Source organism: Rhea pennata, chromosome 3 (assembly GCF_028389875.1).
Source record: "Rhea pennata isolate bPtePen1 chromosome 3, bPtePen1.pri, whole genome shotgun sequence".
Taxonomy (NCBI): Eukaryota; Metazoa; Chordata; class Aves; order Rheiformes; family Rheidae; genus Rhea; species Rhea pennata.
In genome coordinates this window covers 8644773-8671703 of record NC_084665.1, presented here as the reverse complement: position 1 = coordinate 8671703, position 26931 = coordinate 8644773, and the positions used below count along the sequence as shown (strand labels likewise).

General features: G+C 34.5%; 1 protein-coding gene across 5 annotated transcripts in view; it reads left to right on the top strand.

The window, feature by feature from the left end:
* USP34 (ubiquitin specific peptidase 34) overlaps positions 1 to 26931 on the top strand; it is a 148399-nt gene that overhangs the window by 94379 nt on the left and 27089 nt on the right. For 4 of the 5 annotated variants that reach the window (XM_062571518.1, XM_062571519.1, XM_062571520.1 and 1 more), the window contains exons 38-57: positions 38 to 190; positions 1238 to 1342; positions 2471 to 2526; positions 2628 to 2748; positions 7527 to 7710; positions 12702 to 12865; positions 13828 to 13893; positions 15734 to 15880; positions 15969 to 16025; positions 16123 to 16200; positions 16955 to 17049; positions 18041 to 18213; positions 18775 to 18928; positions 20417 to 20495; positions 22121 to 22174; positions 22269 to 22364; positions 24777 to 24841; positions 24941 to 25016; positions 25115 to 25162; positions 25903 to 25968. In XM_062571518.1, the coding sequence (XP_062427502.1) occupies positions 38 to 190; positions 1238 to 1342; positions 2471 to 2526; positions 2628 to 2748; positions 7527 to 7710; positions 12702 to 12865; positions 13828 to 13893; positions 15734 to 15880; positions 15969 to 16025; positions 16123 to 16200; positions 16955 to 17049; positions 18041 to 18213; positions 18775 to 18928; positions 20417 to 20495; positions 22121 to 22174; positions 22269 to 22364; positions 24777 to 24841; positions 24941 to 25016; positions 25115 to 25162; positions 25903 to 25968 (2037 nt within the window). The remainder of the gene's footprint in view (positions 1 to 37; positions 191 to 1237; positions 1343 to 2470; positions 2527 to 2627; positions 2749 to 7526; positions 7711 to 12701; positions 12866 to 13827; positions 13894 to 15733; positions 15881 to 15968; positions 16026 to 16122; positions 16201 to 16954; positions 17050 to 18040; positions 18214 to 18774; positions 18929 to 20416; positions 20496 to 22120; positions 22175 to 22268; positions 22365 to 24776; positions 24842 to 24940; positions 25017 to 25114; positions 25163 to 25902; positions 25969 to 26931) is intronic. The other variant, XM_062571517.1, reaches the window with a different exon arrangement.

Here is a 26931-nt window from a genome sequence, read left to right as displayed (position 1 = left end):
TGTAGTCATTTCATTTATTTATTTGTTTTTCATGAAGACTGCCGTTCGCCATGAGTCTTGTAATGGTTTATACAAATTGTCTCTCTCTGGTCTGGATGGTGGGGACTCGATTAATCGATCCTTTCTGCTGCTGGCTGCATCAACGTTATTAAAATTTCTCCCTGATGCTCAGGCTCTGAAACCTCTCCGGGTAAGAATTTAACAGATTACAATATTTTGGCAAAGGTGTGTTTAAGCTTACTTTTGTCAGTAGAATGAGAGAGGGAAAAAATTGATAGCACATACTGTCTAACTGTTTCTGAAACACTCAGATATTAAGACCTTTTGTTTATTTTTTTCCAGAAACTTCCCAGAAGTAGTTAAAGCTGTGACACTGCACTAATTTAGAGTTTACCTATGCTTGAAAGAATGTAGAATAATGTTTAGGAAACACTATTCTTCAGGAATTTTAGTGTCCATGCAACACACTGTTAGGGAATAATAGTTATATTTTGAATTTATGCCCTGACTATGCTTTTAAATGTAGATAAGTCTATAAATAAATACATACATAGTTGTATGTGTGCGTCAGTGCTCTCTGTTGTGGCTGAAAGTTACTGTTCCCAGTTGATTGCTGCTGTTTGGGTATTACTGTCCTCACAGCTCTACTAAACAGAAGAGATTCTGCGAATGTTGCCAAACCTACTTCAGGAGGAGTTCTCAATGTTAATGTATACATGTTAATAGAGATGCTTTGAACTAACTTGGATGATTTTGCCTAAAGTCAATTGGAGACTAGAGTGGTCTAATTTAGTTCTAAACTATGTTGACATAAACAACATCTAAATTAAAACAATTGGCAGAAGATTTGCACTATTTGACTAGCTTTCAAAAATGTTTAAAATTAGAATTGTACTAATTAATGTCAAGTTTCCTGTTCACTCAAAGTTTCTCGTTTAATAATAAAAATTTCGCCATTTGCAGTGTGGAGGACAGAGCCAATACTCTTCTAGATTTTTTTTAATGTTACAGTAGATCAGATTGAGAATCTTTCAGCAAAATTACTAATTATTTCAGAAGAAAAATAGTATATAACATGCACTGTTACCATCGTAGATTATATTGTTCTTGTACTTGGCTTATCTTAAGTAGGGTTCTGTAGAAAATAATATTCTGGTGAAGCGGGTTTACTACTTTCTTTTAATGTATAATTATCTTCCCTGGTGTACTTTGGAACAAAAGCAATTTCTTTCCACAGATAGAGGATTATGAAGAAGAACCAGTGTTACGACCAGGTTGTAAAGAATATTTTTGGCTGCTGTGCAAACTGATTGATAACATACATGTGAAAGATGCAAGTCAGGTAGGTTTTGATTTGCATTCATTTAAATAGGTACCTTTTCTTATTATTCAGACCACTTTTACTTCAATACAAAACATTTTTACTTAATATATAGTGAACTGATATGAACTGCTCTTGGATCTCTCTTCTCCCAGCTCTTCCTACTCTCTGGTGTATTTAGTAGCTCTTGGCCAAAGGAACATTTTGTTACAGAGACTGTACAGTAGAGAAGATGGGAAAGGGTGGATTACATGAAAGTTACAAATATGCTGAATACCCTAATTATTTAGGGGAGATTCACTTCTGATAGGAGAAATAATTTCAGTATGATCTAAGGAGGAAGTAAGCAAGTGTTCAAGCAGAGCTGAAAGAGAAGAGAAAGAATTTCAGTTAACAGCTAGTCAGCACAAGTCAGAAAAATTATTCACAATCTTTGGAACATCGCTAAATGGTTACAGTTGCCTTTTGGGGCAACTGTAGAGGCTAGAGGCTTTATGTAAATCTCTTTAATTTATTCTCAGTGCTGTGTGGGAAGGGAAAGAAGATACAGCCTTAATCCTAGTTTCTCCAGAGTGGAGAAAATCTAATCCTCTTCTAACTCTGGATGTTCCCAATAGAGGAAAAAAAAATTGGCAACTTCTCCGCCTCCTTTCAGCTATTCAGTTTCCTTCTAAGTCCATGTTATTAATTGAATCTCGTAGCTAGGCTGCGATTCTGTTTGCCTGCATGTTGCCCAAGCAAGGAGTACCAGCAGAACTTTTCAGCCCTCTGATGACAATATGTTGTATTTGTAAGAACTAACATTTAACCATTTGATTTTAAAATAGTATTGTTCCATTTTCTTTTGGTTTAGTGGAGATACTAATTTTGTGGAGTCTGGAAATGACAGAAAAATTGTTACTTCGTTTGAACAGTGCAGCATAGATATGAAAAAGCAAATATTTTTACCACATTTATAAAAATGCGTAAAAAATATTGATGCAAGAGCGTACTTGAAAAATGAATTCTATTTCTCCCTAGTTTTCTGTGTGCACTAGCAAAAATCAAAAAAATCAAAAAACATAACCATAGTTTCAAACTGGGCTTATCATTGTAATTCATGAAATATTTATTTTTCTTGAATATTTAATTTTCTTCATTTTTGATCAGACCACACTGCTTGATTTAGATGCACTTGCAAGACATCTTGCTGACTGCATTCGGAGGTAAGATTTGCTAAATGTAATTTTCCTTCTGATTTGCATTTTATTTTATTGCTACAGGGATAAACACAGTTTTGACATTTCTTTTATATATAAATATCTAGCAGAGAAATCCTTGACCATCAGGATGGTAATATAGAAGATGATGGACTAACAGGACTTCTTCGTCTTGCAACAAGTGTTATTAAACACAAACCACCCTTTAAATTTTCTCGGGAAGGGCAGGTAAGAAAAGGACCCTGAAGGGATCAAGGTTGTTTATATTTCTTCTGCTGTGCTTTCTTGCTTTCACCTTTTTTCCTCTATTTTGACTACAACATTCAGTGTATGAGAATGTCATATCCTTAGGATGATTGTTAGAAACAAACATCTCATTCCTGTATTAGAAAACAGTACATACAGCCCCTGCCCTTTCTAAGTATATTTAACTTCAGGATGCAGCTCTTACATCCTAGAAATTTGATTTATTTTCATTTATAATCTCTAAATGTTTTCTGAATTGATCACAATTAACTAGTTTACTAGAAGTCCGCTGCTTTTTGACTATGTCCTGGGACACCTGTGATCTGAAAGTAGTTTTTAAGCCCTACACATGTGCAGCAGCAGCAATCTGTTACAAAAACATTACTACAATCCATCTGTCCTTGTGGTTAGATGGGAGAGGAGAGTACGTAGGAAAGCCAGGCTCCCTGAAAGTTTCTGCTTTGTGTAGTCAGGCCATGTTGTAGTATGGGAATGAGGGAAAATTGGGCTTGTATTTCTGGTCTGCCTTTAGCCTTTAGGTATTTGTCAGGGTCATGCTGCATGGCAACTTGCTGGACTGTAACTGAGATTTCTCTTTGTATGCTACTGTACAAAGCCTGCTTCCATAACCTGGTATTCTCTGTTTCTTAGTGCTTTCTTTTATTGTCTAAGGAAGTGATTTTTGGATAGGCCCTTGGATAAATTGGTACTTGCACGAAAGGCCTGGTCTAAGAGCTGACTTAAACTGACACTTCTTTCTGTAGACTGTACTGAGCTTGTGATTGGACCTTTAGTGAGGTTTCACCAGGAAAATAAACCCATATATGCAGTTATGTTGCATGTGTCCTGTGTGTTTACTCTGCCTCTCATCATAATATGGCTCTGAAGGTAATTTTACTCTTCAAAAGTTTTAATAGTGGCTACCTCATTTGTGCACTATCTAACATTAAGTAACAGTATTTTGAAAGACTACTGCTATGTAATTCTCTCAAAATTAGTGTATTTTAAGTATGGAGATGTTGGAGATTAAATAAGAGCAAGAATTCAAGCTATAGGGTGCATTGTGGAAGATGATGTCGAAATTAGAATAGCAGACCAGTGCAAAGGTCACGTTTATGTAGCTTGAACAAAATATGTTGCATGTGTGAAATATATCGCAAGGAGGCAATAAATACAATTTGAAGAATGGATGAATGTGAACAGAGCAGTAGCAGCAATAAACTTCTCAAAGAGAACATGGCTTTACTGAGAGGCAGGGATTCAAGGGATTGTCTTAGGCTAAGTCTTGATCTAATACTAATTTTTAGTTTTATGTACAATTAAAAAGAAGATATTTGGACTGCACTTTATAATAAATGCATTGTCTGTTAGTTATTACACTGGACTAAGGTACCACTAGTGAGGAGTTTCACATTGTGTTCAGTGTAATAGGACAGGATTGTGAAGGCACATGCCTCCGTCTGAGTAAAGGTTGGTGAAAACATATCTTGGAAAATACACTCTGCTGGCAAAATACTGCAGGTAGTTTAGACATGCACAGAGAATTTGGAATGCTTGGTGTGTGCCCTTTCTTCACTACAAATTCCTGTTCGTGCTATGCAAAGTGATAGTTTGGCCCATATTGTCCAACTTTAAAGGTCATGTTTTGTGACAGCAAATAATCACTGTCTACTGTAGGTGGACAGAAATACATTTTTAACCTGTACTAGTTAACACACCTTTGCTAGGGAGGTATATCTTAAGGCCACTTGCATGATAAAAAGGTGTATTTTTACAAGGTTGGGTTTTTGTATTTATCCTCTGAACAGAACTGCCTTTGAGTTTGTTTTTTTTTTCTTCCCTGTTCCAGCATGTCTGAATACAATCAGGTGGTTCAAATACAAAATTACACAAGAGAGTAAATTGGAAAAATATGGAAACAGATCTCTGAAGTTACTTCTTTTCTGGTTTGCAAGACTGCACTTTGAGACGGCTGATGTGTTGGGACACCTGTTTGAAAAAGACTGGGAAATTAGGCCACAGCTGAAAGTACAGTGCGTAACTCCACATACCAGATGGAGTTGGTCTGCTGATGAGCTGTAATCAGCTGCACCTGGCAGATATGGTTAAGAAGGGAAAGGAACCAGGCTGCTGCCGCAGGAGTGCTTGTGTACAGGTTTTGATGAAAGGAGTTGTGAGTTGGGAATGGGCTGGGAGTTTGGCATTTAATATATACTGCTCGATAGATCCATACATTTTGCCCTTCTCTGGTGTTCTGCACACCTTTGTTATATTGCGAGAGGGGAAGCTGATGCTTGATAGCTGCTGTGTGCATTAGATAGCTAATCTAGTGGATGTCTAAGATATGTTTCAGCATAACTCTTTGGTCAGGACAAACCTGTGCCCTTCAACAGATCAACTCAGCAGATGTTATTTTTCTCCAGAATTCTTTTGTACTTTTTTTTCTTTATGTTTAGTCCACCTGTTTATTGCAGTTTCTAGGGTGAAAAAATCTAGTCCTCTTTTAAGGACTTAAGTACATGCGGGAGGGGATTTCTTAGCTTGTAAACTCTTTTTACTGCTTTGCTTAAGCTCCTGACAGTATGGGTATTGACTGATAGGACAGTGTATTTATCTTTTTACCTCCTTCAGGCTTCTCTGGTCTCTCAGGTTATTTAAAAGTTGGAAAATTTTCCTGCTAGTGTAAAGAAAGAAAGATTTACTCTCAAGAAACTAGGCATTCCTGTTCTTCTGAATTTCAAATGTAATGAGAAAAAAATACATCTCTAAAGCATGAAAAGAGTCTGCAAGAGCTTTGCTTAACTATATTGGTCAGGAGCAGACTTTTCCATAGCGTTCAGGCATAAACATATGACCTTTTCTATGGTGGAACAAGGCATTTTATGTGATTTTTCCCATATCGCTTCCATGTGTGGCAGAGGATGCCATCTTTGGAAATATTTAGAATTCAATAAGATTTTGGAGCAGGAGCCTGGCCTTTTAACTTCAAAAGGCTGCTATACTGAATATAACTAACTGAAAGAGGGAAATTCAGGAACAGGATTTTTTTTTAAAGTTACAGTCTAGAAATTGTAGAATAATTAAGTATAATAGCTGTATTGGTATCCCATACACTACTTTAAAATGAGAGAGACTTCTACTCTAGAAAAAGTTGAAGAAGATATCTTTGGGGAAAAAATACTCAAAAATTTTGCAGAGGTAGCAGGTTTGTTGTCTGATTATTTAGAGAACTAAAATGATAAATTTTTAGTATGATGTAATGTTTAAATACAGTCTTTTAAGATTGCAGCCATTTTACTGAAGTGACTAACTATAGATTTTAGGTCATGTCATCTGCCCTGGACATAAAGTATGCCTGTGATTGCTACTTCTGAGGGAATTTGCTGAAATACTGCTTTCTAAATTCTGTAACATTTTCTTCTCTCATGATCACTTGTAATACCACTTACATGACTAATTAGTAGTGTTTACTCTGAGCTAGAGGAAGATGGAGGAAAGCCTTTCACCATTCTACACTTCTTTAAAGGTGGTAGAGTTCAGGATGGGTATGACCACTTTTTTTCTTTTCTTTTCTTTTCTTTCTTTTTACAGATCTTTAAATCCTGGGATTCTTACTGACCTTTTAGTATTTTATTTTTGTTCTAATGTTATTGGATTAAATTGACTAAGAGAAGATATTGAAGTTTGGGCATATGCCATCTCAGTTTTTTAGTGTATTTAACTGTGAAGGTAAATGTAATTAATGATATGTATTTGTCATCCAAATCAACCTGGCTTGGCACAGCTATGCTTTTTTCCTCTTATAGTCTGATCAGTATTCCAAACAGGTAAACTGAAGTGATAACATTTTAACTTTCCCAATCAACTTCATTCTGTGAACAATGTAAAGCAGACTTGCAGTACACATGGTACGTAATACAGGTTCATGTTTTGTGAATAATTCTTGATTCATAAAAACCATACTAGAAGCATCATTAAAGTCATGTGCTTTCACTGAGTGAAACTAGTCTTAAAGTTATTAAAAAAATCAATGTGAATAATTTATCAAAATAAATTATCATTCATGAAATCCAGACCCCCTATTAAAGGCCAATAACTTCTCTTACTGATTTCAGTAGCACCAGGATTTTGTGCTGTCTTTACACATCAAAATTCTGTTTTTCATTGTTTATACAATTTACTTTTACCGCATATAACAAAAGGACATGTTTATTATACGTGTGTTTTTATATACAAAGGAAGAATGAAAGTGTATATCCATCTGTGAGGTTGGTAGATTTCTTAATATTTTTTATGATAAAATATGCATGATACATTTCTACATTAATGATTATTTCTACAAATTATACCATTGTAGATTTTTCATGTTGTGTATCTTCATTAATCAAAAAAAGTCTTTGTACTAAAGTTGTAGCCATACATTTTCAAGTTGCAGATGTCTGGCAGACTGAATTTAATTTTTCTCTTTTTTTCCTATGATCATTTGCCACATGCTGGCATTAGCATAAGGAGAGGATGATTTGACATTCTTTTTCAGCACACTTATTTCCCTTTAGGCTGTAATATGCTTACAGTGCACTTGTAATATAGAGAGGACTGCTGAAATTCATAGTTCAAAACTGGTATACAAGTCATACAAAATTCTATAAATGATAGAGCACCTGAAAGTCTGTAAGTTTCTAGAAGATCAATAATAGATGACTGTTGTCTTTTAAGAATTTGTTCAAACTGATGAACTTGCTCATTAAATTGTTTTACAGGAGTTTCTAAGAGACATCTTCAATCTTCTGTTCTTGCTGCCAAGTCTAAAAGATAGACAACAGCCAAAATGCAAGTCACATTCTTCAAGGGCTGCAGCTTATGACTTATTGGTGGAAATGGTAAAGGGGTCAGTGGAAAACTACAGGCTGCTCCACAACTGGGTTATGGCACAACATATGCAGTGTAAGAACTTTTATTCATGTATAGCTTTTAAGTATTGTATGGAAAATTAGTTCTTTGGTGTTTTCTGTTCACATATACATCATAAGTGTTTTCATTTAATGACCAGCTAAAAATAATGATCTATTAAGAACCTACAGACAGAAATAGAGAAAAGCAAAGACCATGTAGAATACTTTCGCACTTAAACTGGATAGTCAAACTCTCCAAAAGTAGTAATGAAATAAGATGTTGCTACTAACAGTGTTTTTAAAACTCCCCCTTGTAACTCTACTGCTTATCCACCATCACTTACAGTAATGTCAGAGAGCAGATGTATGTCATCTTTTGCTCACTTAGCAAATGAATGGATTTAACCATCTGTATAATTTTCAGATCATCTGTTCTTAAATAATAGTTATTTAAAGCACGTGGTCCTGTTAAGTGACACCAATGCATAGATAATATTGCTAGAGTGGTTTTATTTGCATATGCTTCATTGTTTTGTGCTAGATTTTCATTTCTGTTTTCACTTTCTAACATGAACAAGCTTGCTGTGCCCTATACTAGCAAGTCACACCAGCTGAGATACTCTAGATGTGTTGGCTATTAAGAGTACTGTCACTCTTAATAGCTGTTTTTGGTAGCTGTAACATCCTTGTGGTTGACTTTCAGTCTGTACTTAGGTGCCTACATACAATGGTAGTAGAATTTTTTGATGCTCTTGGCTTCTATGCTTCCTGTAGAAACTTGATTCCTTTGTATTATTTTTAAATTACTAAAATTTTAAGTTAGTTAATATTTTATCTTTGATTTTCAAGTTCTAATTATGCATTTTTTAGCTTGATAGATTTTCTTTCATATGCCCAATCTGAATTTCTGTAACCGGGGGATCTGTAATTTATTATAATCTGTGGAATTGATTTAGTACATTACAATTCATGGAGGAAATTAGAAATCTGATCTCATGTTTTACTTTATGTTCTATACTCCTTTTCTGGAAACCTTCTAAAAAAATCTTCAAAATGCCCTATATTTAGGGAAAGTGCATGAAATATGTTTTATGAAAATATCTGATATTTCTGTTTGCTGTGAGTACTACTTCAACTGCTGAGCTAGTTTGTGTTTCTTCATCCATTTTCTACAGCTAGTATTTTTCTCACTCTAAGTCTCAATTATTTATGGTTCCTGAAGGTTTTCTGTAACTTTTTTGCAACATTTTTTGCAGTTCTTGTTTTCTTCAAAATATTCCCTTCTAGATTGTTTGTTTCTTCCTACTTGAGTCCTCCAGAGCCATCTGGTCTATGGTTCTACTCCAGTATTTCTCAATTCCATGAAGGTGAATTCTGTGACAAGCAGTGGGCAGTTGTCTCTTTTTGAGGTGCTACTGTTCTCTTGGACATCTGACGCTGCACTTATTTAAAGTGTTATAATTCCATTGATGTGATCCAAAGACTCCTAAAATTGGAATTTTTCACTTTGCTTATCTCTGTAATCTGATTGCTCTTTAAAAATCTTAGTCCTGTCTCTCCCTTCTTCTTAGGAGAAACGTTAAGGAAAACACTATAAATTTCCATCCTGTCTTTGGTTGTAATATTCTGGTTTTGTGGTTCATTGGAGAAATTTTCAGTCCTGCCACTTGTACAGTTCCTGTCCTCTAATCTGACCAGTTGCTATATCTACTGTTCTACCATTTTTTTCTCATGCCCTATTGATTGAAGCCAGGATGTGTATGTCAGTTCTTAAGGGGAGTGCTTTAATGGAAAGCAGCAGAATAAGGTATGGTTTTCATAATGAAAACATCTTTTTGAAGGTTTTCTAGTGTATTTTTTTTTCAAGGAAAAAAAAAAGGATTTAAGGATTTTAAGTGGGAAAAAAAAATGTTATAAAAACTCGCTATCCTGACAATCATTAAAATGTTTACTGTATACTGTTGTTTATACTTAAACAAGTATGAATAATATGAAGTAGTTGTAGTAAAGTCTAAATTGCAACAGCATTTTTCTTAAAAGTTTCCACTACCATAGTTCCCTTCACTGGTAGAAAAGTGAGGAAGGAGAGAATGATATGCCTGCATTTTTCTACTTTGCATTTTGCTATACTGAACCAGGTGGGATTTACCAATATATATATATATAATTCCTAAATGGTACTACACTAAATATATATTTTTTAAGCTCTGACTACTGTTTCCATAGAAGATTTGCTCTCTTCTGTTTAGTACTCCAATCTAGTTCTCTGAGTGAGGAAGATCATCTTACCCACTGCAGTTACTGGCTTAAATATCTTTGTGGATAAGATGCACACTTACATTGCCATACTGTGTACAGGTACAAGATGAAATGAAATGTTCTGTCAGAGACATCTCTGTCCTCACCTCAGTATGGGTAAATTGGCCTAGCTGGTAAAAGATGGTATCCAAGGAAAAGGAAAAAAAAAAAGTGATTTGAGTAAATAAATTGAATAGAAGTAAGGGGATGAGGAAATTTGACAGTATAAAATGAGAAGGAAATTGTCTAGAACTCATTAAAATTAATGGATTTCCCTCCTAAAGCAGCAGTCCTAAAGATAAAAGTGAAAATATGCAGCATTTTTAACCAGAGACATAGCAATATCTCCATGCCTTTTAAATAAGTGATATCTCAGGAAATTAAGTACTAAGTATTAGGTGATATTCTGATTTATGTCCTCAACCTTTTTCCTTGCATTTCTCAATAGGGAGGACCTACGCTGAATAGAGACTCTGATCTTACTGAAGGCGGGATTTAGATACCCTTTATTGTTCATAAAATTTCTTGTAATTGTGGGGTTTTCTAGACCAAGACAAATAAAAAACTTAATTTGGGGTGGGGGAGAGGGGAGGAGAAAACCTTGGTTTCTAGAATGTTCTTTAAGATAGTGGCTGATGTTATGTTTTGAGCAGAAACATGATCAGAAGGTGAAATACAGAGAAATGCAAGGTCTCTTGAGGGAGAGAAATTAGTTTTATTGTACTTAAAACAGAATGAGAATATTGCAACTTTGGCTGCAAGTTTCATGTCTCCCATCCTTAGGCTGTTGTCTGTAATGGTATCTGTAATGACAGAGAGGATTAATGAAGGTAGACCTGAATGAGGCCAAATTTGCCTTTCTAGTTAAAATCCATAAGGAATAAGAAAGGGTTTTATCAAAAGGAAGATAGCTGCTTAAAAATTCCAGAGGTCAGAAAGTAAGATGCTTCTGAGAAATTTCTCATAGAATACCTAAAAGCCCTTTATCAGATTTTTTTTCTTGCATATTAAAAAAAAGAAAAAAAAAAGCTATGAGGTGATAGATCTCTTAGCCAAAAGACATTTGCACTAAAGGGAAAAAATATGTAGAAGAATCTGTCAGCTTCACAGAATGAAGAAAGATGATAAGGATTGATCTGATCTGAACATTTTCGTTCATTTTTTAAATTGGGACGGGTGTGAATCAGGGTGCAAATAGAATTTTGCCTGTAGACGTTTTTCACTCAGGTAGTTGTCTTCGTGATTCAGATAACCAGAATCCTTTAAGACATCTGAAAAAAATCATAGTCTTTGGCCAGTAAAGTAGGATGCTGGGTCATCTTTAAAAGAGTACAGTTTGATCGGTGCTCTGTAATTCAGGTAGACTGGATCAGCTGTTGTTTAATCTTGGTTAAACATGGCTGAGAGATACCATACACGTATCTGTGTTCTGTTGCAAGAAGGGAAGACTCCCTAACTTGAGTCTCTAGGTGCAGAGACTCCATTTGGCTTTCTCTTGACGTGACATGGGACACGTGAAAGGATGCTGTGAATTTTGGAATGAGTGATTTGTGTGCTGGGAGAGTGACTGACGTCTCTTTGGGAGCATGTTAAGTGCTGTGTGCGCGCTCAGTTTAGGCTGTGTAACTGTTGTGTAAGAGACAGAGCATCCACTGTGGCTGGCTGAGTGGCTGATTTGCTTCCATTTTAATTAAATCATTTGTGCTTAATTCTCTAACATTAGCACTTGTTATTATTAGCAGTTACTATTATTCGTAATTCAATGCCCTGGATGGGATAATATAGAGAAAGCAAAGAGAATAAGTGGATGAAGGATGTGGGAAGGCAGTAAGAATGGATGAAATAAGAGCTAATGATCAGAGGACTAGCAGGGACATCGTTCCAGAGGCTGAACCTCTTTCAGTGTGCTCTTTCCAGAGAAAATCGGGCAACGATGAATGGTAGAAGTTTAGAATGAGCAAGACTAAGCACTTATGAAACTCAAATTCAGCAAAAAGCCTGCCTTTTTAAGACATACCCTTTACTTTTCACATCACCTCTTTGTTGCACTGTTCCGAATTCCACTCTATATTATAGACAGCAGTGTCACTATGAAGTTGCTGTAAAACAAGAAGTACAGATTCTGATTAATTTCCAAAAATACTTCTGCAAATCAAATATCATAAAAGACTTCCCTGTGTATAAAAATGCATAGCAACCAATGTTTATAATTTATGAATGCCTTTGATATATTTTAGTTCAGAGGTAGAGGCTAGATTATTACATATAATAACAGCCCACTAAAAAACACTACAGAATACTACAGACCAACTGTAAGAGATGATACTTGCCATAAGTAACGCTTGAGAAGTGCCTTCCTTTAAAAGTGGCAAATCACTTGCAGCCCAAAGTAGTATGTGTTCTGCTGTGCTTTCTGTTACCCAGTGGGTAGATGTGAGGCTAAGATGTATGGAACTGTCTCTCTGTGCACCACCTCTCTTACTAGGTGGCCTCTTACTTTTCTAGAGGCATGTAGAGAGGATGCCTCAAGATGCTTGTATCAAGACATGTAGTAATCTCCCTGACATACCCATGGTGCATTTGCTTAAAAAAACAAGTACAGTCTTGCTCATGCCTGTACATTTAGCATGAGAAACAGGCTATATTTTATTAATGTAAGCATAAAGTTTTTAAAGTTTATTTATGTCATTTTGGTAAATTATACTTTGAATTTTGTGTGTGTGTGATTCATATTTTTTTTTTCAGCTTCCCATGCACCTTACAAGTGGGATTATTGGCCACATGATGATGTTCGAGCTGAATGTAGGTTTGTGGGTCTAACTAATCTCGGAGCAACTTGTTACTTGGCATCCACTATTCAGCAACTGTATATGATTCCAGAGGCCAGGCAAGCAATCTTTACTGCAAAGGTATGGTTTAGGGTCTTACGTTCCTTGTGTGGATTTTGGTAGAAGTTTAAATTTAGAATCAGTGTAAAGGCTGATAAGGTATAGACTTGCTTTTAAAATTTACTTCTTACTATACTGTATTTCTTCAGGATTGTTAGTTTGCTTTTTGTTTGGTTGGATTCTTTTGCTGATGTCTAAACTGAAGAAATATTTTTGTAAATGTATTTGAAATGCATTATGTTTTTGAGGTGAAGTTTTAGTAAAGCTTATTCTCAAATTAGTGTTTATGTTGCTATGAACTACATTGATTCAAGTTTGGTTTTATGTGTATTGTGTTGTTCCTAACTCCCAGGTTTGTCATCTTGTTAGAAAAAATATTATTCTTGAATGTTTATAAAGTCCCTGAGCATATATTTTGTGCTCCCAGGAATATTGCAAGTCCTATAAGTTATTATACACTGTGTAGCTTTCAGGAATATATTACTATTAGTTCTAGCTATATAGCATAACAAAGAAGCTTCATTTTTGTCCCTGACATGAACAGGGCATACATAATGTGTGAAAAACCTTAATTGACAGTGTCTTCATCATTTTTTATTATCATGAAGTCGTTAGTTGTCACTTAATTCCTCTAGAATTAAACATTTATAAATAAAAGTAAAAAATAAAGAAAGGAAGCTGCTGATCTATACATGAATACCTTTCTAATACTTAACAAAAGCTCTTAGCTGGAATAAATTTTTAGAAAATAAAGTTGCTTTTTGACATAGGTTTACTGTTAATGTGCCAAAATATGAGCAGTAGTGATACGTATGTAAGTGTAAAATAGTGGACTGTGTGTTCATATGCACAATCATTTTTCTTAATTGTCCATAATAAAGTCACTTATTTTTTATTTAAAAAGGTAATTGTTTAATCTTCTTAAATACTACTTTGGGAAAGTAATAAGCAGAAAGATAAAGTCTTTTATGAATTTCTTTTAGTATTCAGAAGATATGAAACACAAGACCACTCTACTAGAACTCCAGAAAATGTTTACATACTTAATGGTAGGTGTGAAAGAGGATATTTTATAAAGTGTGCTATTTTCCTTAAAAGCAAAATGTAGCTACCATTCTATATGTGAATTCTTGGCAGCTTCAGTCTGTTGTGCGTAAGTCGTAAATGAAGGTCTTGACTGAGGTATTTTTTTACCCACTTTAAAGCTGTAGCTCAGCAAATCAGTTAAGGAAATACTGGCATAATTTATGATACTGCACAGGTTTTCATGAAGAAGCAAAGTAAATCTTAATGTAAAACAGAGTTTAACATTGGACACCAGCTGTTATTAGCAGGCCCGAGGTCCCAAACATTAGAGACTGTGGTTGTGAAGTGAATGGATGGGAACATCTAGCTCAGGTTCCTTTTTTTTGAGAATACTTCATCTATTTAAACCCTTCTCCCCAGCATATGAATACTCAGGTGGGCATAGTGTGTTTGCCATTGTGCCAACAGCTAAGGGAGTTAAGTTTTGAGTGAGTTACAAATACGAAAAACAAGCCTGCTCTTTAGGTACTGTTGTGGTGTAGCTAAACATCAGGCCTGTGCCTGTAGGCGTGTGCTGTCCACTCGGGCCTGGTGGCCCAGGAGCTCCCTGGCCAGGCATCTCCATAGATGAGGTAGTGGAGTGGCTTGAGACAGTGATGGAGTGTGAAATTAGGCAATTTTTGCACATCTTTACAGTTAAGTATTTGGGTGACTGCTACAGGAGTCCGCCAGGAGGGAGTTTCAGGCAGTTTGAGAATTTCCTATGCTGTGGCTTGTACAGTTTGTGAATTGAGATTTGTAAATTGTCAATAAAAATTGTTCCTGCATAAATGATCTCAGAAGACAGTCTTTTGTATGGAAATAAAGATACTTAAGCAATGCTTTTTATGTAGTTAAGATGTATTCACAGTGATGTGAAACAGTGACTAACTGTGCCCTATGCCAAGATCCCAATAAATTATTTTTTCTCTGACGTGAATGTCTGTGCAACACTGTTGTCATTCCTCTTGTAGAGGGTTGAATTTGTTTCTTGGTTTAATCATGGAACAATTTAGGGAATTTGCCTTCTCTCTTGTTTGCCCTAGTTTCCCTCTGCGTAAAATAAAATATATTATTTTTGTTCATCTAAGTATTTGTATAGGTGTAAAATAATTCAAGAATATAAAATTGTATAAAGATTTACTGTTATTAAAACCTTGAAGAAAAACTTTGTTCCAAAGCAGATAATATTTACAGGAAGCACTGTCTAGCCACATATACTTAAAAGAAAGAAGCACGTATCTAGCTTATCTTCTTACCGTAATGCCTCCAGGTCACTTTCATCATTTATGATGACAAAATCTGATGTAAATAAATTCTACATTCCCGATATATGCAGTATTGAAGTTGGAAGATACATTCTTCAGAATTACTTTATATGAAAATCCTTTTCTCTGATTGAACAGATGCAGCAGAGAACTAGGTGATGTAGTTTTATCCTGTAGAGAAGTCTGAAGGAGAATTAAGCAATTCTCAAGATCAAAGTCAGTAATGTCCAGAAATGCATGAATATAGTCTAATGTTTGTCATACTATGTTTTGTGGCAGAACAGATGTGCAAAGAGTGAATGTGTCACATCTTAATAATGATTCTCTTGTGATCAGTTAGGTAAAAACTGCTTCCTATTTTATCATAAACATTTAAACATTTACCAAACTTTGTCACCCAGTAGGCATATAATACTATTGTATACTGCGTACAATTGCATGTAGTGTATATAAAATAGGTGCATTTTGAAATACAATTTTTTACACATATGTTCAGTAGATCTATGTAACTTAAAAATTTGGTGTTGATTTGTTTTGCTTGGTTTTTTGCCTAAAGGAAAGTGAATGTAAGGCATACAACCCAAGACCTTTCTGTAAAACCTATACCATGGATAAGCAGCCACTTAACACTGGAGAGCAAAAGGATATGACTGAATTCTTCACTGACCTAATAACAAAAATAGAAGAAATGTCTCCAGAACTGGTGAGTTATTAAAGAAGAGCAAAAGGAAGTTTGAAAAGTTATGGATTTGCTCAAGTTTTCTTGACAGAATTTATTAATTCATTCACAGAAAAATACAGTGAAAAGTTTGTTTGGAGGTGTTATTACAAACAATGTTGTTTCTTTGGTAAGTATTCTCTTCCCTATCCATATCTTTTCATTATTTTTTTTTAACTTGCAGTATAGTTATTTCATTGCTTTTCTTTTTCATTGCTGTGATTTAGGACTGTGAGCATGTTAGTCAGACTGCTGAAGAGTTCTATACAGTAAGATGCCAGGTGGCAGATATGAAGAATATTTATGTAAGTAATGCGAGGCTATGATGTGTAACATAGATCACAATTGTAAATAAATGCAGTTGAATGTAAGATACTTGTCCCTTATTATATTGAATATGCTGATACTTTTTGTATCTGTACTGTAGCCTTGGTGTATTTCCAGGTTGCTATTACCAGTTGATATTATTAGGTAACCTTGTCAAGTTATTTCATCTTCTGCTATGAGCTGGTGCCATTTGACATTGTTTTACAGTATTTCACTAAAGATTGTGTTACGATCAGTACTTTCTGCATATTCATTTCTTGGTTTTGAAAAAACCATGGTCACATTTTAAATGAGAGAACTGTACATATTAAAAGATTTTATATGCACACATGAACTATTACTTATTAAGTTAATTTAGAATGTACATTAGGATCATTTTTTTCCAGTAATTATTAATCCACATGCTTTGAATTTGGTTTTAGAGGCACTTCAGTTGTTTGCAATAGCTTGGAATATGGAGTACTCTTTTTCTGAATTGGTTCTTCAATTGTGTATCTTGGTTCTAGGATCCAGTCCTTCTTTTATAATGTGAAACCAATCTTGCAGTACAGGTGTGCATTCTTGTTGCAAACTTTTTTGTGACTTTGACCAGCTTTATTTCATAATTCATGGACATATTGTTGATTAAACTTATTAAAAGATGGAGAGAGGGTCCTGTGAAGTAGTTAAGCAGGGCATGTAAGCACAAGATATAAATACCCAATATAAATACAAGCTCCTCCTTTTTTATAGGAATCTCTTGATGAAGTAACTATTAAAGACACCTTGGAAGGTGACAACATGTATACATGTTCTCAATGTGGAAAGAAAGTGAGGGCTGAGAAAAGGTATGATCAAGAAGAAATTAACATTCCTAATGTTTCTTATTAATAAATTACTGAGTTTACTATTTAAATTAGAGCAGTGCTTGAGGTTAAACAAGATCTTGCCTTCATTCAGACAAAGGCCTTTTAGGATGTGATCCTTATGCAAATGAGCATATAGAAAAGATAAAATTCTAAAAGGAAGAATGTAAGACGTTTTAGAAAAAGATAACCTATTCAGTAAAGTGTTCAAAATCTGCTTTATGTAAATTAGAAGAAATGCATAGGAATTAGTACCTTTGAAATTTGTTATTTTTCCAGTTTTTGAAAAATGAAATTTTATTAACATTCTTTGTATTATTCATTAGGTAAGCTAATTAGTTAGGTTTCATATCTAATCCCAAATTTCTCCTTCTAAATTTGTTAATTTTTAAAATATTTCCATACTTGAAAAAAATCTACTAAAACACAGAAAATAAAACTACCAATTTTGCATTATTTTTTTTATTGCAATTAACAAAATTTTATTCTTAAGGTGAAAAACCTCATAGCTGTTTTTTGTAGGTGTTATAAATAATGTGAATGTAAGAGTACCCCATTTGAAAATCATTAATGTACAGTTTATGAAATTTAGCACAAGACATGTTCTCCATTGAAATTTGTCAGTCACAAAATGGTAACTCCTTCTAACGATGGGCATTGCATTGTTGTATTCACTCAGTGCTCTTTTTATTACTATGTCTGTTTAGTTATCATTCATACCTTACCAGTAAATTTGATATCCGTTCCAAGGCAAGATGATAGTCTAAATGGAATTGTTCAAAAGGCTAAATTTGACTTTTATGCCATCAGGCTGCCCTACTCTAAGGCATTGTGATTGCTGAATTTTACATTTTAGGTGACTTTTTAACTGGTTTCCAATTTTTTGCTTGAAATAAATGGCTTACAAGTCTTTGTGAAAATATCATTTAACCAAATAAGGTTTATTAAATCTTTATTATTTTTAATCTTTCAGGGCATGTTTTAAGAAACTACCTCGTATCTTAAGCTTCAACACAATGAGATATACATTTAATATGGTAACCATGATGAAGGAGAAAGTCAATACGCATTTTTCATTCCCTTTACGTTTGGATATGACACCATACACTGAAGATTTCCTCATGGGAAAAAATGACAGAAAAGAAGGTGGTACTCATAAAATGAGTTCAACGTTCTTTGTCTCTTTCATGTTTCTGCCAACTGTATACGTTATCTGCAAACAATCAGTGATTTTTAAAGAAAATAAAGTTTTAATCAAGCCGTATTTCCAAAGAAACTATGTATTTTATTTAATAAGAGAAAATTGACCCATTGTTTTTGAATTATTCCTAAAACTGTTCATGAAACATGAGAGAAACTGCAAGGATTTAAACACAGTTAGTTATTGGTCACTTTGATTTTGTAGAGTAATACTTGAATTTGAGAAAATGGCTGACCAACTGCCATATAAATACAGTTTATTAATTTGGATAACCTAGTTCTAACCTCTTCAATAGTGATGCCTTGCAAAAAAACGGCAAGTTTTTCACAAGAATAGAGATCTGTGCTGCTTTTGTTGGATGTGGGTTTCCTAGATGTCTTCACTGTGCAGTGCTGAAAAGAAAATTTTTAACTGTGACTGCAGGAAACGTGTATATAAGACACACTGATACTGAAGTCCAGATGTTTAGGAAATAACTGGTTAAATATTGTATTACATTATTTAAGGTTTTAAGGAAGATGGTGAATATTTGAAAGAAACTGAGAGTTACGAGTATGATTTGATAGGCGTGACAGTTCATACGGGAACAGCAGATGGTGGACATTACTACAGTTTCATCAGAGATATAGTCAATCCCCATGCTTACAAAAACAACAAGTGGTGAGTTATACAAAGCAAAATTCTATTATTTCTTATGTTTAAGTAAATAAAAATTCCTGACTTTGTCAGACCTGGTCATACAGGAGATGCATGCTGTAGATCCCTTTCAAGAGCCTGAGGTGTTGGAGTTTGACAGTTGTAAGTACATTAACTTCTTAGCATACATGATTGTGTGCTGCAGCAGTAATAGTAGTGGAGCACCCTGGACCAACGGGCAGCAGGAGAGTGCCATGCTAGTGCTACATTACAGCCAATGCTCGTTTCCTGACACAAATATTGATGACTATATCATAAATATTTCAGTGTGTATAAACAGTAAGATTTAATATTGTCCTTCATCATAAAAGTGGGTTGTTATCTTTGAAGAGTATGCAGCTACATTTATGATTTTAAAATTCAGTTCTTTTCATTTTGTCAGATTTCAGTGAAAGAATTTTTTTTCTCTATAAACTCACTGAATTCTGTGTGGAGGAAATGCTGTTAGAATATTTAGGTTATTAAAATCTGTTCTTACTGTGCTTTTTATGTGTAGACTGTATTGTTTTCACATTTCATTTTTAAGTTTATTTAGCTAGTGATTTTTTCCTATTGGTCAGTGCCACCTGGATGCAATTTGCAGTGATATGCTGGAATATTTGACAGTATTTATATTTCTATTGGTTTCTAAAGATTAAAAAAGAGGGGATAGGTGCCTTCCTAGGCACAGGTGATGAGTAGAGACCTATTGACAGAAACATGACTAAATGCTATGCAGTATTTTCTTTCTTTCTGAAAAGAATTATAGTATTTTCTTGCCTATGACATCTGACTTTAATTTGGAAACTTCTGTATGCGTTGGGCATATCATGGTGATGAAGAGGGAAAAGATAATTGGAAGGGAGCCCTCAGGAAGGGATGAGAGACAGACATGGAAAGGGGGAAGACCTTGCAAGGTGATACAGAGCAAGAAACAGAGACCCAGCCGTTTCTGGAGGTCATGTTTTAGTTTCTCAGCTAAGGCACTGAAATAAGAGACAAGATTTCCTCTCTTCCTCTTCTCTGTCCTAGCTGACTGGAGCATTTTTGAAACAATTCCCTCTGGCCACTCAAAATCTGCCCAAAGGCAGTGCAAGAAGTATACCATCTTTCTCTGAACCCTGCTGTTATATGAAATGATTCTCTTTTTGATTTTGATTTCCACTTCATTCAAATGGAAAAGTGATAGGCAGGTCTTTTTGGCTGCATCAGAATTCTGTCTTCACCAGAGTGAGAGTAGAGAAATGGGAAAAATAATGTTTCTCTTGATTTTTTTTTTTTAATGTATCTGTTGAAATCCTGACTTCCTGTGATCTTTTTGATCAGTTTTGGGATCACTTTTTAGTTTACCAACGTTTAAAACAAGATTTTTATAGTTAATAGGAATACTTAGTCTACTCTTACGTGTTTGTTATGCTTTTGCCTGCCCTGAGACATGTAGGGCAGTTGTTTCAAAAGCTCATTCTCTTACAGGTATCTTTTCAATGATGCTGAAGTAAAACCATTTGATTCTGCCCAGCTTGCTTCTGAATGTTTTGGTGGAGAAATGACTGTAAGTTAAGGCTTTTCTTTTTTGTGTGTGTGTGTTCAACTATTATAATACCTGCTCTGAAGACCCTTTCATGAAGGGTTTCAAAGTGTTCACCTTTGGTTTACCACCTATTGTGAATGTGAAATGGTTAGAAGGATTAGCTGAGTTGTGTTATATTTTAGACATTTCTGTTATGTAGGTGATGCTTAATCTTTTGGTCCTACAGATCAACTGTTTTCCCACTCTTGGTCTCTTCAAGTGATTTTTTGGGAGATGAAAGTCTTTGCAGAGTGAGACTGTTTCAGCAGATGATGCGATCTCTACTTTTTCTTCACTTTCCTTAAGACACCATGCTTTGGGCAGAGGTTAAGCTGATAAAGGAGAATGATCTTAATTCCTCCTATATCAACTAATTAATTAATTAAATTTAATTAACAATTAATTAACTAACAGTTAATTTAATTTATGGATATTGATACAAATTTTTCTTTTTTTTAAAGACAGATGTCAAAAGAACAGTATAGATATTGCTAATGCATCAAAATAAATTAGTGAAGTCTCTCTGCAAACGTTTAGGTATTTCTTTTACTCCTCGCTATATCTATCATTGTATCATTTATTTACTTACAAGAATTAAGGATGATGCTGCTTCAGGAAGAATTCAGGATCAGGGGCTTCAGGAAGCTGGAGAAGGAACCATTCTCTTGGATGGCCTTGTTACTCAGACTATTGACTGCAGGAGAAATTATTTCAAGTCTGTACCTATTTCTGAAGAACAAGGCTTTTTGATCTTTGTCTATACCTTATGCCAGTAATTCCTAGATTCTGGGTGTGACTGCTTATTGTGGTCAGATCCTTGTTAATGGCTGACAACTGACTAAAATCAGTTCTGTATACAGCTGTGCTGATCTGTTTGTTCGCCAGGACGGTGCTTTGAGCTCCAATATCAATCAGTAACTTGAAGCCTGTGGGTCTACAAGCTTAAAAGAGTTTTGCTTGTTCTTTTTAAAGTAAGAAGACAAAATTTCTTAAGTTGGTGAGATATATGATTGTGTTTAGAAGTGCAAGGTTTTTTAATCAGCTTTATCTTTTGGGTCAGCTCAGCATCTTTTGCCATCAATGTGTACGTTTTTACACAGTGTTAATGCAAACAACTATAAAATAACTCTCCAAAATTCTCTGGGTGTGCCTGAATTTTAAAATCATTCTAAATATCATTTTAAAAAATATATAGGTATATATCATTTTATAAAACACATTATTACATTATTAATAATGCAGTATCATACTAAAACAGTTGTGTGCATAATCAATAAAGACAACATGCTGAAATGAAACAAAACAGTTGTTTGGCAAATGAGTAAAATATCTTTAGGTTCCAAAAAAAGAAGAGGTATCTTTGTGATGAGGCAAGAAGTTTGATGAGAAGTAAGGTCTAAATACTGCATAACAGCTTTGAAAATTGGAGTGGACGCTATAGAAGAAAGGATAGAAGATTATTTGTAATTCTTTGAGCAAGAAATAAATTGTCAGCAGCCTCTCTGTAAATGCCGCGAAGTAGTCCATTGCACATTAACCTCAAATTATCAGTACCAGACTATTTAAAAAAAAGATTGTCATTAATGCTTTTATTTTCCTCTTGACAGACAAAAACATATGATTCTGTGACTGATAAATTTATGGACTTCTCCTTTGAAAAGGTATTTTTCTACAAATACTTGTTGTATGGACGTATTTCTACTTTCATGATTTATCCCTCAAAGCAAAAATTATACAGATTTTTTTTTCTTAAAGACACACAGTGCTTACATGCTGTTTTATAAGCGGATGGAACCAGAGGAGGAAAATGGCAAAGACTACAAATTTGATGTTTCATCAGAATTGCTGGAGGTACAAGTTGATTTGTTTTAACACCAACTTAAAAATACTATAAGAAATCCTAAAATAATCAGTGGAATCTGAATAAACATAGGAAAAAAGCATTATTTTAAACAATAGGGTGACAATCCTTTCATTTAGCTACTTTCCTTAGGCGAATGTTGTTTAATAGATTATCAGCCTTTATTTTGTTAAAGTAACCATTATTTTAGTATCAATTGCTTTTCATTACTTACAAACAAAACTCATTGTGAAAATTAGCTGAAACTTATAATAGCTTGCAAGAAAGACAAGTGCTTTTTTAAAAACTATTGCTAAAGATTAGGGGGAAAGATCAAGATCAGAAGATACAAATATCCTGTGCAATATTAGCAGTGTTGCTGGGAGTGAAGCTAGTTAAGAGTGGGATATTGTATCTCTGGCAAATAGCATCCTTTAGATTATGCCACTGTTGTGAGGGAGTGCAGCTCTATCTCTGAGTTAATGGTAAGACCAGATTTCAGAAAATAATGGTGATTGCTTCAGGTCAGTAACTGAGACATTTTAAATAATCCCAGTTTGGAGAGTGATAATGCTTTTCAATCAGTAGAGCATGGGTATGTGTACTAAAAAAAAAGAGAGAGAGAGAACTTGCTGCTTGTAAGACCCATATAAATTCTGAGAAATTGTTTTACTTCACTTTGGCTCAGGGTTCTCAGGGTTCTTAATTATAGAAATTGTTTCCAGCGAAAACATGTCCTTTAACTGTTCATGATCTTCAGTATCTAAGTCATTTAAATAGTGCAGAATTGGATAGTGGGTAAAAATGTCTTCATGGGTGTAGAGAAACAAGGTTGTAATTTTACAACAATTCTTACTTTAAGCAGTTACTTTCTCAATTATTAAGTCTAGGTGAAACCTAGCCAACCTGTCTGGAAAACATTTTGTAGCTCTCTTCATGCTGGTCTGTGGCTTTTTGACAGGAAATAAATTAAGATGGCTTCCAGTACTTATAAATTTGAGACATTTCCTCTTTCTGTCTCATAATTTTTAATTCAGATTTCTGAATCATTCTGCTTCATATTTGGAAAAAAAGTGAGAGCACTGCTTGCTTGTGAATGCTTATCTTTTTTTTTTTTTTTTTTTTAACAGCTGTAATATTTCAGGAAGTATTCTTATTAACCATCACACTTTTCTCGGCCTCAGTTATTCAGCAGCTTACTGCTTTGAGGAGGGCATAACAAGAGACATAACAACATAACAAGTTCCAACTGTTTCTTTGCACTTTTCCAAGTAGATTGTAAAATTCTCAGGGAAAGCAAGATAAGAGCGTGACTCCTTGTGCTTGTGATAGGGAGCAACAGTCCAAAAAGCATCCCTTCCTCTATGTAGTCCTGGAGAGAGTAGCCCGGGTGCTAGTGAGGGGGGTAGGCAAAACAAAAACCAGCGGCGGCTGCTACTCTTTGCCCTCCTCAGTGCTGAGGGCTGCTCTAACTTAATGACACCTGACTGTTTATGTAAAAGTGGTGCTTAGACCGTGCGTGGTCTAAGGAACTGCAAAAGAGAAAGCACAGGAGCACAGAGTATGTTGGTAGGGACCTCCCTGTATTAGATATATCCCCAAAATGGGGTTTGCAAGTAGTGGTTCTCCTGTTAACAACTAAAAGGCCAGTTTCTCTGTTCTTTCTGGCCGAAAGTATTGCTTTATCAAATCTGTCAAATGTTTGGCTGTTAAGTTAAAAGGGCTGCTCGTACTTAGCCAGCAAATTAGGTTGTACTTTCTATCCTTCTCCGTTTTTGAATATAAAAATTTTGAAACTTTAAAATCATTTTTATGTGAAAAATACTACTGACAGATTTGGTCAAAAACATGATATCAGAAAAAGGAGCAGAGGGACCTGGCATGAAATTCTGTTCTGGATGATGATAGAAAATCAAATCTTACTCTTCAGGAATTTATCAGAAGCTCCCAGAGGCCCATCAGCTTTGGGTCAGAACTTTAACCTTTAGCTATACGAAGCCAGGCTGTCTGAAACTCTAATTGATCCAAGTTGGAGATTAGGGATGCTTTTTTTTTTTTTTTTTTTTTTTAAGCTATTATATTGTTGCAGACATTGAGGTATGGTCTTGACTTCGCATTTCTTTTAAAGATGTTGGACCAATTCTGAAAATTTCAGCCTAAAAATGAGAGTAGTTAAGATGCAAAAATGAGGTTACTGAAGAAGGATACCGAGGTCTGTTCCGAAGCTGTATAGCAGGCAAAACTAGCATCTGCTGTAATAAGAGTAAACCAAGTTTGAACTAATCCTTTCAAATAAAGGGAGTAATTTTCCTTAGAAAAAAATACTTTCTTTGCCACGACAAATGTTTAAATAGTCTTAAAATCATGCTTATGTAGTGAAATAAACTGCTTTCTTGTATCTGATGTTAGCATTTTTTCTTCAGTGGATATGGCATGATAACATGCAATTTCTTCAAGACAAGAACATTTTTGAACATACATATTTTGGGTAAGTTTTTCATTAAAAATGATTAAAAATTAAGATGTCTTTCCTTTACATATATTTTTATTATTTATTTTAGTTAACAAATAAAATTATTGACTCTAGGTTTATGTGGCAGCTGTGTAGTAGCATCCCAAGCACACTACCAGATCCAAAAGCGGTATCCCTGATGACAGCAAAGGTAAACACTTCAAAAGTGTATAATGCTTATTTTAAATAGAAGCTGTTTATATTTTAACTCAGACATTTTATAATTAATGGTGCAATTTTTTTTTTCAGTTAAGCACTTCCTTTGTACTAGAGACATTTATCCATTCAAAGGAAAAGGTATTCTACTTGCTTGTAAATTCTCATTAAGTAGCTGCATGAATATAGTAAATGTCTGTACTTATTCATTAAAGAAGTATAGTTTTGATATGTAGTAAGTGTAGTAGATGATAGGAATTTAAAAAGACATTTTAATAAATTTATAGTAAACACTGCATAATGGAAAAAATGTGGGTTCCAGTTTTAGCTTACTTTGGCTCAGCAAAACATCAGGCACAACAAATCTTGTGTTCTTTTTGTTTGAAAATTCTTGGGTGATTCAGAGATGAGAACTGTAATTTTATCAAGCACTTTTAAAAATTTGACTAATATTGTCTACCTTTAAACAACAGGTGTGCTCATGAATTTTCTAAGTTTTAAATAGTAACATAAAGAGAGAGTTTATTCCATCTGAACCATCTTTTTTTTCGGTTAGATTTTTACTTCCTTCTTGTCTGGCATAATGCTACTAATTCTAGATCCATCCAGGGTTAGTAAGAATATGATTGCAATTACAGTTGGACAGAACTGCTTGGATAATAACTACACATTATATATGACTTGCATTAGTTTTAAAGCACATACTGCTATTTTTGTGTAGGTGCAACTCATTACTAGTTTATAAAACTAGTGATCATTTAGTGTTTTTTTTAACTGCATTTGTTTTTAATTCAGTAATTAACTGACCATTTAGAAATATTTAAAGATTAGATTTTAACTTACTATTTTAAGTTACAGCTTTTTCTCTATTTCTTTTACAGCCTACAATGCTTCAGTGGATTGAACTGTTAACAAAACAATTTAATAACAGTCAGGCAGCGTGTGAGGTAAGTGACTTAGGAACTCAACAAAGTACAAACCAACTTCCAATTCCAACAAACCATACTCCTATATGTTTTACTTTTCTAGAGGTTCATATCTCTGGAATATTCTGGGATATAAGCTTCTATGTTTGGCATATTTGTGCACTGTGAGATGAAATTCATCCTCTCTGACCATTGCAGATGCTGGAAAATAACCTGACTTTTATTTTCAGAAACCTGTGGCGAGACCACAGGCCAAAATCATTTTGGAACTGGAATAAAAGACTAGTTGTGTCACGTCCTCTTTATTTGATTGATTATTTCATATTGATTTGTCTTACGTTACAGAACAGTTTAAGTGAGATCATACAAAAGAAATAGACAAATTCGTGCTGAAGGAATAGAATGGAGGGGAATGGAGGAGAGAACAGTGAGGTAAAGGGCCATGGTGCAATGACAGGGCTTAGAAAAGTGGGTTGTGCCAGACTTAGTTGAAAATAAATTCATACAGAGTCTTGCTAGTGAATTGAGGATCTAGAACATAATGTGTATACAAACTGAAGGCTTCAAGAAGAAAGAGAAAATAATGAAGCGATGGTTTTATATAAAAATCTTCAGGAAGCTGTTTAAAAGGAATCAGGGAAAAAGTGGAGAGAGAATGAGAAATCATGGGCAAAGAATTCACTGTAGTGTTGGTGAAAACACAGTTTTTAGATATTGAAGAGAAAATTGTAACGGACTTTCTGTGATAATTTGAATGTACAAAGACTCTTAATACACACTGTATCCTGCAATAGAGTTTATTCAGTACATATGAATTTGATTCATTGTTCATTTATAAATTCTGGGTTGTTAAATCATTATGTGATTGTGTGACAGTTTCACTGGTATTGGGGTAGTCTTAAGGTACTTAAATAAAGATATTTAAAATAGAAAAGAACACTAAGGTACAATTAAAAGGAATAGCAACTTGGATTATTTATTTTC